This window comes from Peromyscus leucopus, chromosome 15 (genome assembly GCF_004664715.2).
Source record: "Peromyscus leucopus breed LL Stock chromosome 15, UCI_PerLeu_2.1, whole genome shotgun sequence".
In the NCBI taxonomy this organism is placed as follows: domain Eukaryota; kingdom Metazoa; phylum Chordata; class Mammalia; order Rodentia; family Cricetidae; genus Peromyscus; species Peromyscus leucopus.
The window spans coordinates 15,997,458-16,010,321 of record NC_051076.1 but is presented as its reverse complement, the minus strand read 5'-3'; the positions used below and the strand labels follow the sequence as shown (position 1 = coordinate 16,010,321).

The window sequence follows — 12,864 nt, the reverse complement described above, 5'->3', positions numbered from 1 at the left end:
GCAAAATCCTTAGACATTTTCCAGACCCAGCCTGAGATGTCCTTGTGTCTGTTTTTGTTGTGATTCAGGGTTGAAACCCCAAATTCAAGGTCTAGGGGTCTGGAGAGATGGTTCATCAGTTAAGAGTGCATACTCCTCTTGCAGAGGACCCAAGTGTGGTTCCCAGGACCCATGTAGGGTAACTCACAACTGCTATAACTCCAGCTCCTGGGGATCTCATGCCTCTGGCCTCTCTGGGCACCTGTGCTCAAATGCAACCCCCCCACACATATAGATAGTTAACACTAAAATAAGTCTTAAAGGAAGAAATTCAGGGGTTGTAGACTCCGAGAGGATCTGTGGATCATGCATGGCAGCCTGCTGGACGGCCAGTCCGCTGGACGGATCCCTTCCTGACCACCCGTATTCATTACTTATCTGTAGCTTTAATATGACACTGTGCCCAAGGCAACTTATGTAAGAATTTATCTGGGCTTATGGTTCCAGAGGGATAACAGTCCGTCACGGCAGGGAGGCATAGCAGCGAACAGCAGCCAGGAGTAGGAAGCCGAGAGCTCACATCTCCAAATGCAAGCCAAAGCAGAGAAGGCAACCCAGAGAAGGCAACCTCAAGCAGAATGAGGCTCTTAGTCCCAAAGCCTACCTCCAGAGACACACTCCCTTCAGCAAGGCCACACCTCCTGAGCCTCCCCTGCCCCAACTAGGAAACAAGAGTTCAAATGCCTGAGACCGCGAGGGACATTTTCCATACCGCCATACGTCCGTCCCTACTCAGCCAGTACAGTCTCACGGGGATGCTAACGGGTTGCTTGGGAGTCTGCATGTGTCACTCCACAGTTCCTGTTTTCACTTTGATCGCCCTCCTTTCCAGCCACATCCATGTGATGCGGATGGAGAAGATGAGCAGCATTTTCGGAGCCTGTTTGAGGAGTTTGCAGGCAAGGTGAGCGGAGGGCAGGTGCCTGGCGTGCAGGGCAGCAGCAGGCTCAGGTCACGCTTGTCTGCACCCCTCGGGTCTGTAGGAGTGCAGAGGGCGAAGCCGCATACTCTGGGTCTCCAGCCTGGGCCTTTATTTGTCACTTCATCCTGTCTGAAGCTGGCAGGCTTTTCTTGTGTTTTGGAGAGAGAGAGAGAGAGAGAGAGAAACTATTGTCCAGAGGCCACTTTTCTCGCTGCGTTGACTGACGTGAGAAAATAGAAAAGCCTAATATCCGGGTCTCGCCAAAAGCCTTTCGGTTTGTAAATTGGTCCCGTCAGATGGGGCCTCTGACTAGAAAGCCAGGGCAGTGTGACCTTTTTAAATCAATAGCCTTCAGAGGTGGAACTGCCCAGCCTCAGCAGGAGGCCACTCAGTTAACCTGCCCTGGGAATAGAGACTCAGCCCGGCCCACTGGAGACCAGCGGTGCTGTGGAATCTAAGCCTGTCTCTGGCATGTGCATGAATGTGATTAAGATCAGGGTATGCACGGCTGTGTACGCACCCCCCCCCATTCCTTCTCCCTCTGCCCTGCTGTCCAGGGTTCATTTTGATCCCAGTCATTCAGCTGTCATAAGTTTGAGCTCACCTGAGACCCAGTGTGACCTCACTGGCCTCATAGAAACTGAGGATCCTTGCTAGGGCCATGAAGTGCTAAGAAGACCCCGGAAGGAAAAAGTCCTACTTCCTACCTCACCTTCACCTCCAACCCCACTGAAGCTCCAAGAGACCTTCTGAACTTAAAAATGGTGCAGTGGTCTGTCATGCTAGGTATTTGGGAGTCTGAGGCTGGAAGCTTGCATGAGCCGGGAGTTTGAGGACAGCTTGGAATATATGGTGAATCTTCTGTTGTGATGTGTTTGTGTGTGTGGGGGGGGGGGGGAGAGGAATGGAAAAACACAAGATATGCCAGAAACCTTTGCGACAAAGGAAAGCAACCCAGAAAGCAGCCTGTCTGTGTAGCCACTGACAAGCACTCCCGCAGAATGCATCACCTGGCTTTACGCTGATGCTCAGACCAGTATTTTTTATCCCAGCAGAGACTTGTTTCCTTAGCTGCCAAGGGGCCATGTTTTATTTAGCACATCCAAAACACCAGAAGGAAAAAAAAAAAACAAAAATAAAAAAACCCTCCGTTGTTTGTAGATATCTTCCCAAGTTTGTCTTACGTTTCTCTCTGGTTGAGGGGTGATGGAGAGGGGACACGGGCCACCATCCCCTCCACTGCTGGTAAAATGACAGAGAGTTAACGTGGTCCAAGGTCACAAAGCCTCATGAAGGTCACAGCCGAGGTCCAGTATGGACTCTGAGCATCCCATTTCTTTCATGGTAGGTGAAGGAGATTTTCTGCTCAGAGGTTTTCCAGAGGGGTGTCTGGTGTTACGATAGAACTAACCACCCTATGCCCCGGGGAGACCATCCGGAGACATTGCTCTGAGCAGTTTTGGTCTCACCTTTCCAATGCTAGGACCTGGCTGGGGCACTACAGGAGGACCAGAGTGACCGGGCTAAGGTCACAGTGTGAAAAATGGGCAGAGTCGAGATTGGAACCCAGCTCACAGCCCACTGCTTCTACTGGGCCCCCTGACCCTCACCCTGCGTGAGGCTTATCTTCTATTGGGCAGCTTCATTCCCTGAATCCGAATTCCAGCCTGAAATGTGTCCCTGCATGGAGTAGCAGCCCCCACAGGTGGGAAATCTGGCCAAGACTTGGTGCTTGTGAGCCCTAAGCCATTACAGTACAGCGATCCATGCTGCAGCGTGTGTGTGTGTGTGTGCAGTGATTAGCAGTGTCTGCAGTCATGGCTCTTTAACCGTAGCACGGATGCAGCTTTTTAAAGATTTAATGATGCCTCAGATAGGGCCTGTGGTACATTAGTGCTGGTTCCCACTGTCGCTGCTTGTCACGCTCTGTTCTCTGACTAAGCAAGTCCCATGAAGCACAGCGGGAGGCTGGGCTGGCAGCCCTCTGTGGAGCTAGGCGCCAAGCTCGTGCCATCGACATCTCTCCCTCTTCCCTATTAGCCCTTCTGGGCTCTTCCAGGCTGTTGGACCCCAGAGGAAACGGGGAAGTTGAGTTTCTAAAGATATCACATGATTTGAAAAATCAGGGACTGGTGGACCTGGAGTCTGATCGGGAAAAAGAGCTCTACATCAATCGGATGCCTTGAAATGGCTGGTTGTGTCTGACTCCATTCACGTTTGGGCTCTTTGCAGGATTCTGAGATCAGTGCTAATCAGCTCAAGAGGGCCCTGAATGGAATGTTTTCTACACGTGAGTTCTCCCCTGGGTCCTACCAAAAAGTCCATGGGCATCCAAGAGAGGTGCCAGTTGGGGCTGAGAGAGGGGGCAGACAGAGATTGGCCAGAAGTACCCCAGGTAGAGCGGGTGGGGTTCAGGCTGCCTCCGACCTTAGAGATCCTGATTCTGTATGGTGAGGCAGTATCTGGCCTGTAGGAGAGGCTGGGGAGGAGGTGGCATTGGGAGAGGTGAGACTCACTGGTAAGTAACCAGACTCTGCAGGACCAAGAATCTTGACATCAAATGCAATTATCTATTAAGTCCTGAGAGCAAGGAAGCTGGGCTGTGCTTGATTTATGTGACACTTTCCTACAAAATTAATGTCGCCTGAAGATCCTTTACCGAGCTTCTTTGGGGAAGTAGGTGGGAGGGGCGATTCTGACTGTTCTTGCCTATGTTCAGTTGCTCAAAGTTTCAGATTTCGCTAGCCCAAGTGACCAACTGTTCCCGAAGAAGGGTATGACACCCTATTTCAAACCTCAGTGCCATTGGGGCCAGCATGGAGCCAGCCATTTTCCGTTCTGGTCCAGGCATGGCCAGGATTAAGTTGTTCAACTGTTTGGGTGATGGGCTCTCATGCTAGCCCAGAGACAGACAGGGGCCTGAGCAGTGTCCTGGGACTCAGCTAGCTTAGCATAGTCCTTCTGCTCTCTGCTCTGCTCTTGTGACATTTAAAGGATGCATGCTCTGTGTCTCAGAGCAGAGAGGAAGAGGGGACCGCCAGGTCTTTAGCACCCAGGTGAAGGTGGAGGGCAGGGATGTCTGGAGCTCCAGAGAGATGCCTGCGACTTAACAATGATAGCTTCATTGAGCCACTGTGTGCTGTGACTGTGGAGCCAGGTGGCTGATGTTTAAAACCCAGCTCTGTTCCCTACAGGTCAATGACTTTGAGCAAACTGTAGAGTCTCCCTGTTTATAAAATGAAGATGATGATAACATCTGCCAAGCAGGATTATTCTCAAGAGTAGATCATATAGTGACTGGGAGAGCCAAGGAGGGCCTGATGTGGGGATGGAGAGTAGGTGGGCTTACACCAATATCCTGGTAACAAAGCAGAGCTGTTCTAGTAAGAACTTAACACGCTTCACTTTTCGTACCACAATGCTCAACCATTCTTGGTTGCAAATAGCATCACTATCACCATTGTATTTCCATTTGATGAAATAGAAGGTGAAACTAAAGCTTACAAACATAAATCTGTGGCTAGCAAGGCTGAGGCTCAGAGGATGGAGCACAGTGCCAGTGCTGGCCAGCACTGATTCCTAGGGTACCAGGAGGCTGGTGGTATCTGTCCTCAGTCTCCCATGATGCTCTCACCTTTTCCATTGAAAATGTACTCTCTGATGGTCTCCTACTGTCTAGATCATTTATTTTCCCTGTCTTCAAACAACCCTGACTCCCACCTTCTTTCTTTTTAAATATTTAGGAACAGACATGAAATTTGATGGATTCAACATCAACACTTGCAGAGAAATGATCAGCCTGCTGGATGTATCCTTTAAATGTCACATCTTTTTTTTTTCTGTTTTAAAGACTCCTCTACCTTCTCTGATAAGGAGGGAGAGCAGAGAAACTGAGAAAGGAAACATATTTACTGGTCACGTCAGGAATTGTGTTTTTGAGCTTTAAAGAAAAATGCATCGTTTTGTAGATTGTCTTTACCACATTCGAGACTATCTCCCAGTTATTAATTAAAAAACAAGATATTCCATAGTTGAGTACCAAGCCTAAAATTATGGAACTTAGAGACAGCAAATGGAGGTATTTGCCTCCTTCTTCCTCCACACTGTGTTGATCTCAGTGCCCCCACCTGCTGAAATTCATCCAACTCTCCATCCTCACCCAAACCCCTCCTTGGCTCTCCCCATCACTATATGGTCTTTGTTTCAGACTTTCAATATGGCCTTTGGATATCCACTACCAATAGTTTAGGATTACAGTACCAGATAAAACCTATTTGCTCTCTCTGATCTTATCTCCTATTGAAGAACAGTCTTTTCAGTGTTTGCCAGAACACTATTTCCCAAGACCTTAAACTGTGGCTTATAAATAATAGACATATCTTACAGTTTGAGGTGCTGGGAAATCTAGGATCAAGATGTGGCGGCGGAGGGCTTGTCTCCTGGCTCCTGGCTGTAGCTTCACAAGATGGAAGGGGATTTCTCTGGAATTACCTTTATAGAAGCACAGCTGCATTCATGAAGGGTCCCCCTCTGGGACCCAATTACTGCCCAGGGGCCCCATTTCCTGACACCCTCATGCTGGGATTAAATGTCAACACATGGATTTGGGGGACATAACTAATGTACTATAAATGGGTAGGAGTTTTCATGATGAATAGAGAAAAGGCATTCTGCATGTCAGGGAAGTTCTACAGGAAGGTGCAAGGCACCAATGGCTTAACAACATTTCCTCAAGCTTTGCCTGGAACATGTCCTGCCACTTACTGGTGGTGAAGGTGAATCTTTTAGCCTAGGGAGGCTCCCCCTCAGTTCTTAGGGCCTCATTCATGATGAGATCTGGTAACTTACTACAGGATCCCTTTTCCAGCCCCAGAGAGAACAGGAAGAGTGACCTTCCTTTGCACAGGGCAGGGGTTGTGCAGAGTCATAGTAACGGAGTGTGTGCCAATCTCTGCACAAGTCATCGCTGATGGATAGGTGGTGCTGTCTAGTGGCCCTGGAGCCCCAAGTGGCCAACAGCTGAATAGTGCTGAAGCCCTTCTGTCCTTGTGTCCTTCCGTTGGGGAGTGTGGTTAATAGTTCAACCTGTGGTCACAGAAAACTGTTTGGTTCACTTTGCTGTGATGAGGTCCTTGGTTTCAGAATCATTCTCATCAAAATCAGTCTCTTATGGCTGCAGAGGATGCTGACTTGGTGACTCTGTCTTCTTCTGGAGTCTTTGCTCCAGTAAGGGAGAGCACCTGAATCTCCATGTGCAGTGAAATGCCCATGCAGATTTAGAAAGAGGACAAGTCTGTTAAGATGTGATTCATATGTAAGAATATGCTTAGTTGGGATGGGGGCTTCCTTCTGTGGCTTTTATTAGAAATGGAGTTGTGTAGCCATCACCTGGTTTAGAACACTTTTGCCCACCCCCTAAATCCTGCACTCATATTAACAGTCACTCTTTATTCCCTATCCTCCATGGCAGCCACTACTATATGGTGCTTCCATTAGCATGATGTTTCAAGTACTAGAACACACGTCAGTATCCCCCCACCCATGGAAACTTGAAAATGCCAGCACTTAGATTTCAGTCCTGGAGACCCTGACTCAATAGGTCGGTCATCTGGACTTCGGGACAAGCAAAGGTTCAAATTCTGTCTTCCTTACTTATCAGGTATATACATTTGGAGAAGTTACTAAATGCTTGCACTGTCAGGGTCTTTCCCTAGAGAAGAATGGAATAAGAATGTCCAGTTTGTACAGCCATTGTGGGGGTGATATGAGATGCAAGCATGGGAAGTGCCACGACTCAGGGTGCTATTTCCCTGAGCTCAGTACCCTGCCAAGAATGGCTATTTGTGTTACAGGGAGGGTGTGAGCCGTGGTCCAGCCAACCTTCAGTTCTCTGTGTAGACAGGTTGTCTGTGTTACAGGGAGGGTGTGAGCCGTGGTCCAGCCAACATTCAGTTCTCTGTGTAGACAGGTTGTCTGTGTTACAGGGGGGGGGGTGCTGTTTGTGTAGACAGGTTGTCTGTGTTACAGGGAGGGTGTGAAGGATGTGGTCCAGCCAACATTCAGTTCTCTGTGTAGACTGTTGTCTGTGTTACAGGGAGGGTGTGAAGGATGTGGTCCAGCCAACCTTCAGTTCTCTGTGTAGACAGGTTGTCTGTGTTAGAGTGAGGGTGTGAAGGATGTGGTCCAGCCAACATTCAGTTCTCTGTGTAGACCTGTTGTCTGTGTTACAGGGAGGGTGTGAAGGATGTGGTCCAGCCAACATTCAACACTAATCAGAGACAGAGCCTGAGACTGGATGCTCTGAAAGGATGAGAATGTTAGTCAGCCTTCCATGGTTTTAACGGAATATCTTAGACAATGAACTTGTCATAGGAAAGGTCTATTTGAGTTCACAGTTTTGGCTGTTTTGGTCTACATGAGGCAGCACTCAATGGTGGAAATGAAATGGACCATTTATCTCATGGCATCCAGGAAGTAAAAGAGAGAGAGGAAGAGGAAGAGGCAAGGGTCCAACATCCCCTGCAGGGGATTGCCTCAGATGACCTGTGGTGTTCCACTAGACCTATCTCTTCAAAGTTCCACCACCTCCCAAGAGTGCCATGCTGGGCATTAAGCCTTTATTAGGTGGACCTTTGGTGGTCACTCTAGATCCAGACTGGAGCAGAGAGAGCTTTACACTCTTGGGTGCAGACTGGACTTCTATTGGGCTGTCTAACATACATGGGGAGGATTGATGGTCTGTTCTGTAACACAGTGGTGTTTATTGATTTATTGTGATTGTGAGAAAAGAGACTGAAATTTATGAGTGTAAAGACAATTTAAAACCAAACTCCCGTGTCTAGTTCAGCACTCAGTAAGTACTCTTGGAAGGAAGATAAGTCGGGTATGGAAAATTCCACATGACCTCCTCCCACATACATACTGCTTTTGGTTTTGCTATGGCCTTTGAGAAGACCCTGTGGCTGCAACACCTGGTAATTTTTTTTTTGACATTCTGACAACACTAACATGATTTGAATGAGAAGTTGCACAATCACAGAAATTGTAGTCTGGAAGTGAATCTATAAGTCACGTAGCTCCACCTGCTGTCATCCGGGATAATGAGGGTATGGTGGCAGGTAGTGTTGACGTTACGAGGTTTCAGGCTGCTGGTTTGCTCTTCATTCCCACCTCTGTGCCTGGCCCGTGGAGTGAGTGTTTAACTTTCTAATCTTATTTTGAGTTGGCTTCCTACCATCACCTCATTGTGTGGCTTGCTTCAGACACGAAGGTCCCCTGAGGTTTCAAGGCACTCATGTGAGCTCCTAAGAGAAAGACACTCACTGATGATTCAGGTTTTGTTTGTGTTGGCCTTTAACAAGCTTAGACGGATGGTACTGGAAGCCTGGGACCTGAGGAGTTCAAGACACTCTGGCTGAAGATCCGCAAGTATCTGGTAATTAATTCTTTTCTCTCTCTTGGGAGAGAAGGGCATCTCCCTGGGCCCCATCCCCTTCCCTCCCTTCTGACCCTCTATAATACCCATCCCTGGACTGTTCTAGACCCTGGTCTATCCAGACTCTGGTCAAAACCATCCAAACCTGGACACACTGTTCAGAAGGGAGCCTGAAGGCTGTGGAAGTGAGAGACACAGATGTCAGCCCTTCTAATGAAGTCCCATTCAGAGGACAACATACTATAATGACCTCTAGCCCTGTGTCTATTTGTTCTGGACTTCTTTGAAGATGTCAGTACAGTCTTAGAGAGCATCCCTGGCCTCTCGAGAGAGGTGTAGAGAGGGAGGAAATGGTTGTCCAGGGCTATGCTATTCTCCATGTGCAATTTCTCTCTGGCTCCAGGAGATCTACAAGGAAATGGACCACAGCCGTGTAGGGACCATTGAGGCCCATGAAATGAGGACGGCCCTCCAGAAAGCAGGTGAGGACCCGTCCTGTAGGAGAGGTCTTAGGCCCAAGATGGACCCACTGTAGATGTGTTTTTTCTCATGATGGTAGTGGCTCAGGGTCATTCCTGAAAGCGTTCTTACGTTGGATGGCAGCGTGTCAACAAAGCCTTGCTGAGGATCCATCCTCTCCCGGAAGGAGAGGATGCGGCAGTGTTCTGCACCCTGCCTGTCACTCAGGCAGTGACAGCGGTCACCAGGTGTGAGCTCGGCAGGGGCTCACGGACACTGTCTTACTTGTACTTCCTGTGGTTGCATAGTTATGACTGTCCCAGGGCTGAGCTGGTGCTGGGCCAGAGAAGGAGCTGGTGAGACATCCCCAAGAGTGGAGAGACTTGTTGGCAGAGAATCTCCTGGGCCTCCCTGGAATAGGCTGAGTAGTGCTGATTTATGGATTTACGCAGGCTCCTGGAGGGTCCCTGTGGCGCCAGCACCTTGCGGTGTATCAGGAAGACGCTAAGGCCTTTGCACCACCCGTGACACAGTCCCTCTCTGCCTTCAGGTTTCACTCTCAACGACAAGGTGCAGCAGTCTATTGCCATGAGGTATGCGAGCAGCAAGCTTGGCATTGACTTTGACGGCTTTGTGGCTTGTATGATCCGCCTGGAGACTCTGTTCAGTAAGCCTCGCTTTTCTTTAGCCTCGATTCTTTTCTTCAGAGACACAGAGCATTGGAGGGGCCAGGCCAGAGGTGAGGCCTGACAGTGCCTTTGGAGCCAGGGGACTAAGGAAGTAAAGATGAGATTTTTATAACTGTGATACTCAGGAGGAAAGCGAGGTAGATACTTTAGGGGCTACAGATGTCTGGGCTGGTCACATCTAAGGGCCAAGGTTGCTTTTCCTTGGAGACCTGGAGACCGCTATCCTGATTATTGAGCTATATGAAGTCACTAGGTCAAGGCGCTGGGACTCTTAAGGGTCCTGTGTTAGGAGCTTTTGGTGTTTATTCATCTGTATGCCACCATGAGGGTCATTTGAGAGACTGTGCCATCTTCCAGGAAGAGGGTAGGCTCCCTCTAGAAGGCAGTAGCTGGATTTCTTCCTTGGACCTTGGGGCGCTGTTATCTTATAATCAGTATGACATCTTTTAAAGGGAGGGGACCTTCCTTTCATTGGGAGAGTGCAAGGTGGGAAGCCTTAGGGGCAAAATCAGTTGGCCAGAGATAAAGCCAAGGGACTGGACGATCTGCAACCCACTCACCAAAGAACTGCCAGTTTCTTGGCTGAGCTTCTGAAGGTGAAGACCCAGAGGAACCATCTCTGCTGACAACTTGGTCCATCCATTCAGTCTGGGAGACACCTGCTGACACTAGAGCTGGCCCTGACTGCTGTTCCCTGGGGTTAGATGAGATCTGGGGGGCATGGGTGGAGGGCGTGGGCTGGCCAGAGATGGCTCTCTGAGGTTCCAAAACCCAGAAACAGACCTGACTGACTTTCTTCCTTCTCTGGTGTTTCAGAACTGTTCAGGCTTTTGGACAAGGACCAGAATGGCACTGTCCAGCTCTCCCTGGCTGAGGTAAACAAGCTGAGATTTCAGGAAGTCCTGGTAGACAGAACTCTGAAATCCCTGGACAGCAGAGGGGCTAAGCTGTGTTTATTTCTACGAACCAGCTTATTGCCATGGAAACGCCCGAATGTTCTGTGGTGGGCGTGAGGAGAAGGAATGGGACAGTCTCTTAAGGAGTGTGTTAAGCATTCTAATTAATTAATATAATTTAATCAAGTGCCTACCTCTTGACTCTTTCATCCCTTTCTTTATCTTAAGGATAAAGTAATAGCTAGCTGTATCTAAAATCATTTCAAAGAGGCAAACTCTTGTTAATGTGGACGCACTTGTACGTGCATGTGTGTCTGGTTGTGAGGAATAGACATAATTTAAGAAGCCTGAATTCTGCAACCTCTGAGTTGACATACAGGACGGCACCGGAAGCCAAACTGAATCTCCAACAAGGCGGAATAAAGGTGCAGAATAAGCGAGTGTTCCTGCTGTGCACAAGTCACACCATGCTTTATGCAGGAAGCACCAGTCCCTGCCTGTAAGGGCCTGCTTGGGATAATGGAGGCTGTTACTTCCTGCTAGGGAGGGCCAGGGGGAACAGGAAGTGTGGACATGCCCCAACGGTCCACCTTATGAGGCAGCATTGGCCTCTGATCTGCTTCTGGGGCAGTGGAGCTAGAGGACTGGGTTATTACCATCCATGCCATGGTAGAGGACTGGAGGACTGGGTTATCATGCCACCATGCCTCCTCCCACTGGGGGCTGGCGTCATAGGACCTCCTGCCATGCCACACCCATGGTGGAGGACTGGGTTATCACCCTCCTGCCATGGTGGAGGACTGGGTTATCACCATCCCTACCATGTTGTGTGAGTCCAACTGCTTTTCATTGTTCTTGTGAATGAAAATGGCATTGAGTACTTCCTAAGATCAAGGAAAAGCTTTCTTTGTAACGTATCTGTGGGTTCCTATAGACGCTTGGAGACTAGTGTGTGTAGAATGAAGTGTTCATGTAGGAGTATACAGATACATATAAGAACATATACACACACATATATGAAATACAGATATAAATGCGGGAATATACATATATAGGGATGCATATAAATATATTTGAAATAGACATAAATGTAGGAATATATACATATATGTAAAACATAGAGACATAAGAATACAGGAATACATATATAAGGATGAATGTATGTCTGCAAAAGATATCTATCTATCTATCTATCTATCTATATTTATCTATCTATCTATATATCTATCTATATATCTATATCTATATATATATATATATATATATATATGAATATTCTCCTTTATGAGCTTTTGTTTCCAGAACCCTCCTAAGACACTTGGATGCATCAGACCTTTGCATAAAATGGCAGTGTTTGTATAGGACCTCTATCCATCCTCTTGCATACTCTACATCCCCTCTAGACTATAATTGATGCCTAATAGAATGCTGATGCTGGTTACAGAGCTGTTTTCACCACAATGGTTAGGGAGTCAATGACAAGGAAAGAAATTTGTTCCTATTCAACACAGATGCAATTCTTTCTTTGTAGAGTTTTAATTTGCCCTTGGTTGAATTATGAATGCGGAACTTGCAGACCGACAAGACCCATTGTATTGTACTCATCGACACGCCTCCTTTTGGAAGCCCCTTTTGGGTATCGAGTTTTTTTCCTAAGTCACGTGTCCTGTAGTGCTCTGAGTTGTTAAGTCACTAGTTTCCTGTAAGTGAGCATGGCACTGGCTGGAGGGTGGAGCTGTGACAAGTGGTGCCACGCAGGGCAGGAGGACATCTGTGGCCACAGCCCACATGCTCCCTGGAGGCCGAGCACTGACTTTGTCTTTTCTTTTGCAGTGGCTGTGCTGTGTGCTGGTCTGACCTGCTGTTGCAGACGTCAACAACTTCCCTGCCTTCCGCTCGTCTCTTTGCAATCTTAAGAACACGTATACTCAAGTGACATTTTCTGATTGTTGTATTGTTCCAGCTAATCACTGTTCCTGAGACACTGGTCTGTCCCAACAGAGCAGGCTGGGGAGCCCCAGATCTCTCAGCAGCACAGAGCTATGAGCTGTTTGAGCTGATCCCAAGGCCCAGTGGAAGGAAATCAATCAATTAAAGTTGTGGGCCAGAATGGTTTCTGCCTTCCTCTGGAGACGTGCAATGCTGAGGGCAGCCTGGACTTTTCATGTGATGGGGAAAGATAGGAGTCCAAGCTACGAGAAGGCTGAAAAGATGGACGTTTTCTTGGAGGGGAGACCTGCTGTGAGCAGGCCTGCTTCTGAGGGTCCTCAGGGGGAAAAGGCAGGGTTTTAGCTCTGCCGAGAAAGGGCACAGGCCTCTCTGGAGAAAGTATGTCCCTGGGAGTGGGCTGTAAGAAGCTTCCGCTGTGCTTGTGGTTCAGGATGCGGGCCCTCGGCTTCCTGTTCTTGCCACCGTAACTTCTAC

General features: G+C 48.3%; 1 protein-coding gene across 1 annotated transcript in view; it reads left to right on the top strand.

The window, feature by feature from the left end:
- Positions 1-12,550, top strand: part of Capn8 (calpain 8) — a 48,017-nt gene extending 35,467 nt beyond the window's left edge. The window contains exons 13-20 of the mRNA XM_037211076.1: positions 737-943; positions 3,194-3,251; positions 4,705-4,769; positions 8,328-8,396; positions 8,800-8,878; positions 9,406-9,522; positions 10,361-10,419; positions 12,274-12,550. Coding sequence (XP_037066971.1) covers positions 737-943; positions 3,194-3,251; positions 4,705-4,769; positions 8,328-8,396; positions 8,800-8,878; positions 9,406-9,522; positions 10,361-10,419; positions 12,274-12,297 — 678 coding nt within the window. The 3' untranslated portion in view covers positions 12,298-12,550. The remainder of the gene's footprint in view (positions 1-736; positions 944-3,193; positions 3,252-4,704; positions 4,770-8,327; positions 8,397-8,799; positions 8,879-9,405; positions 9,523-10,360; positions 10,420-12,273) is intronic.
- Positions 12,551-12,864: the final 314 nt, after the last annotated feature.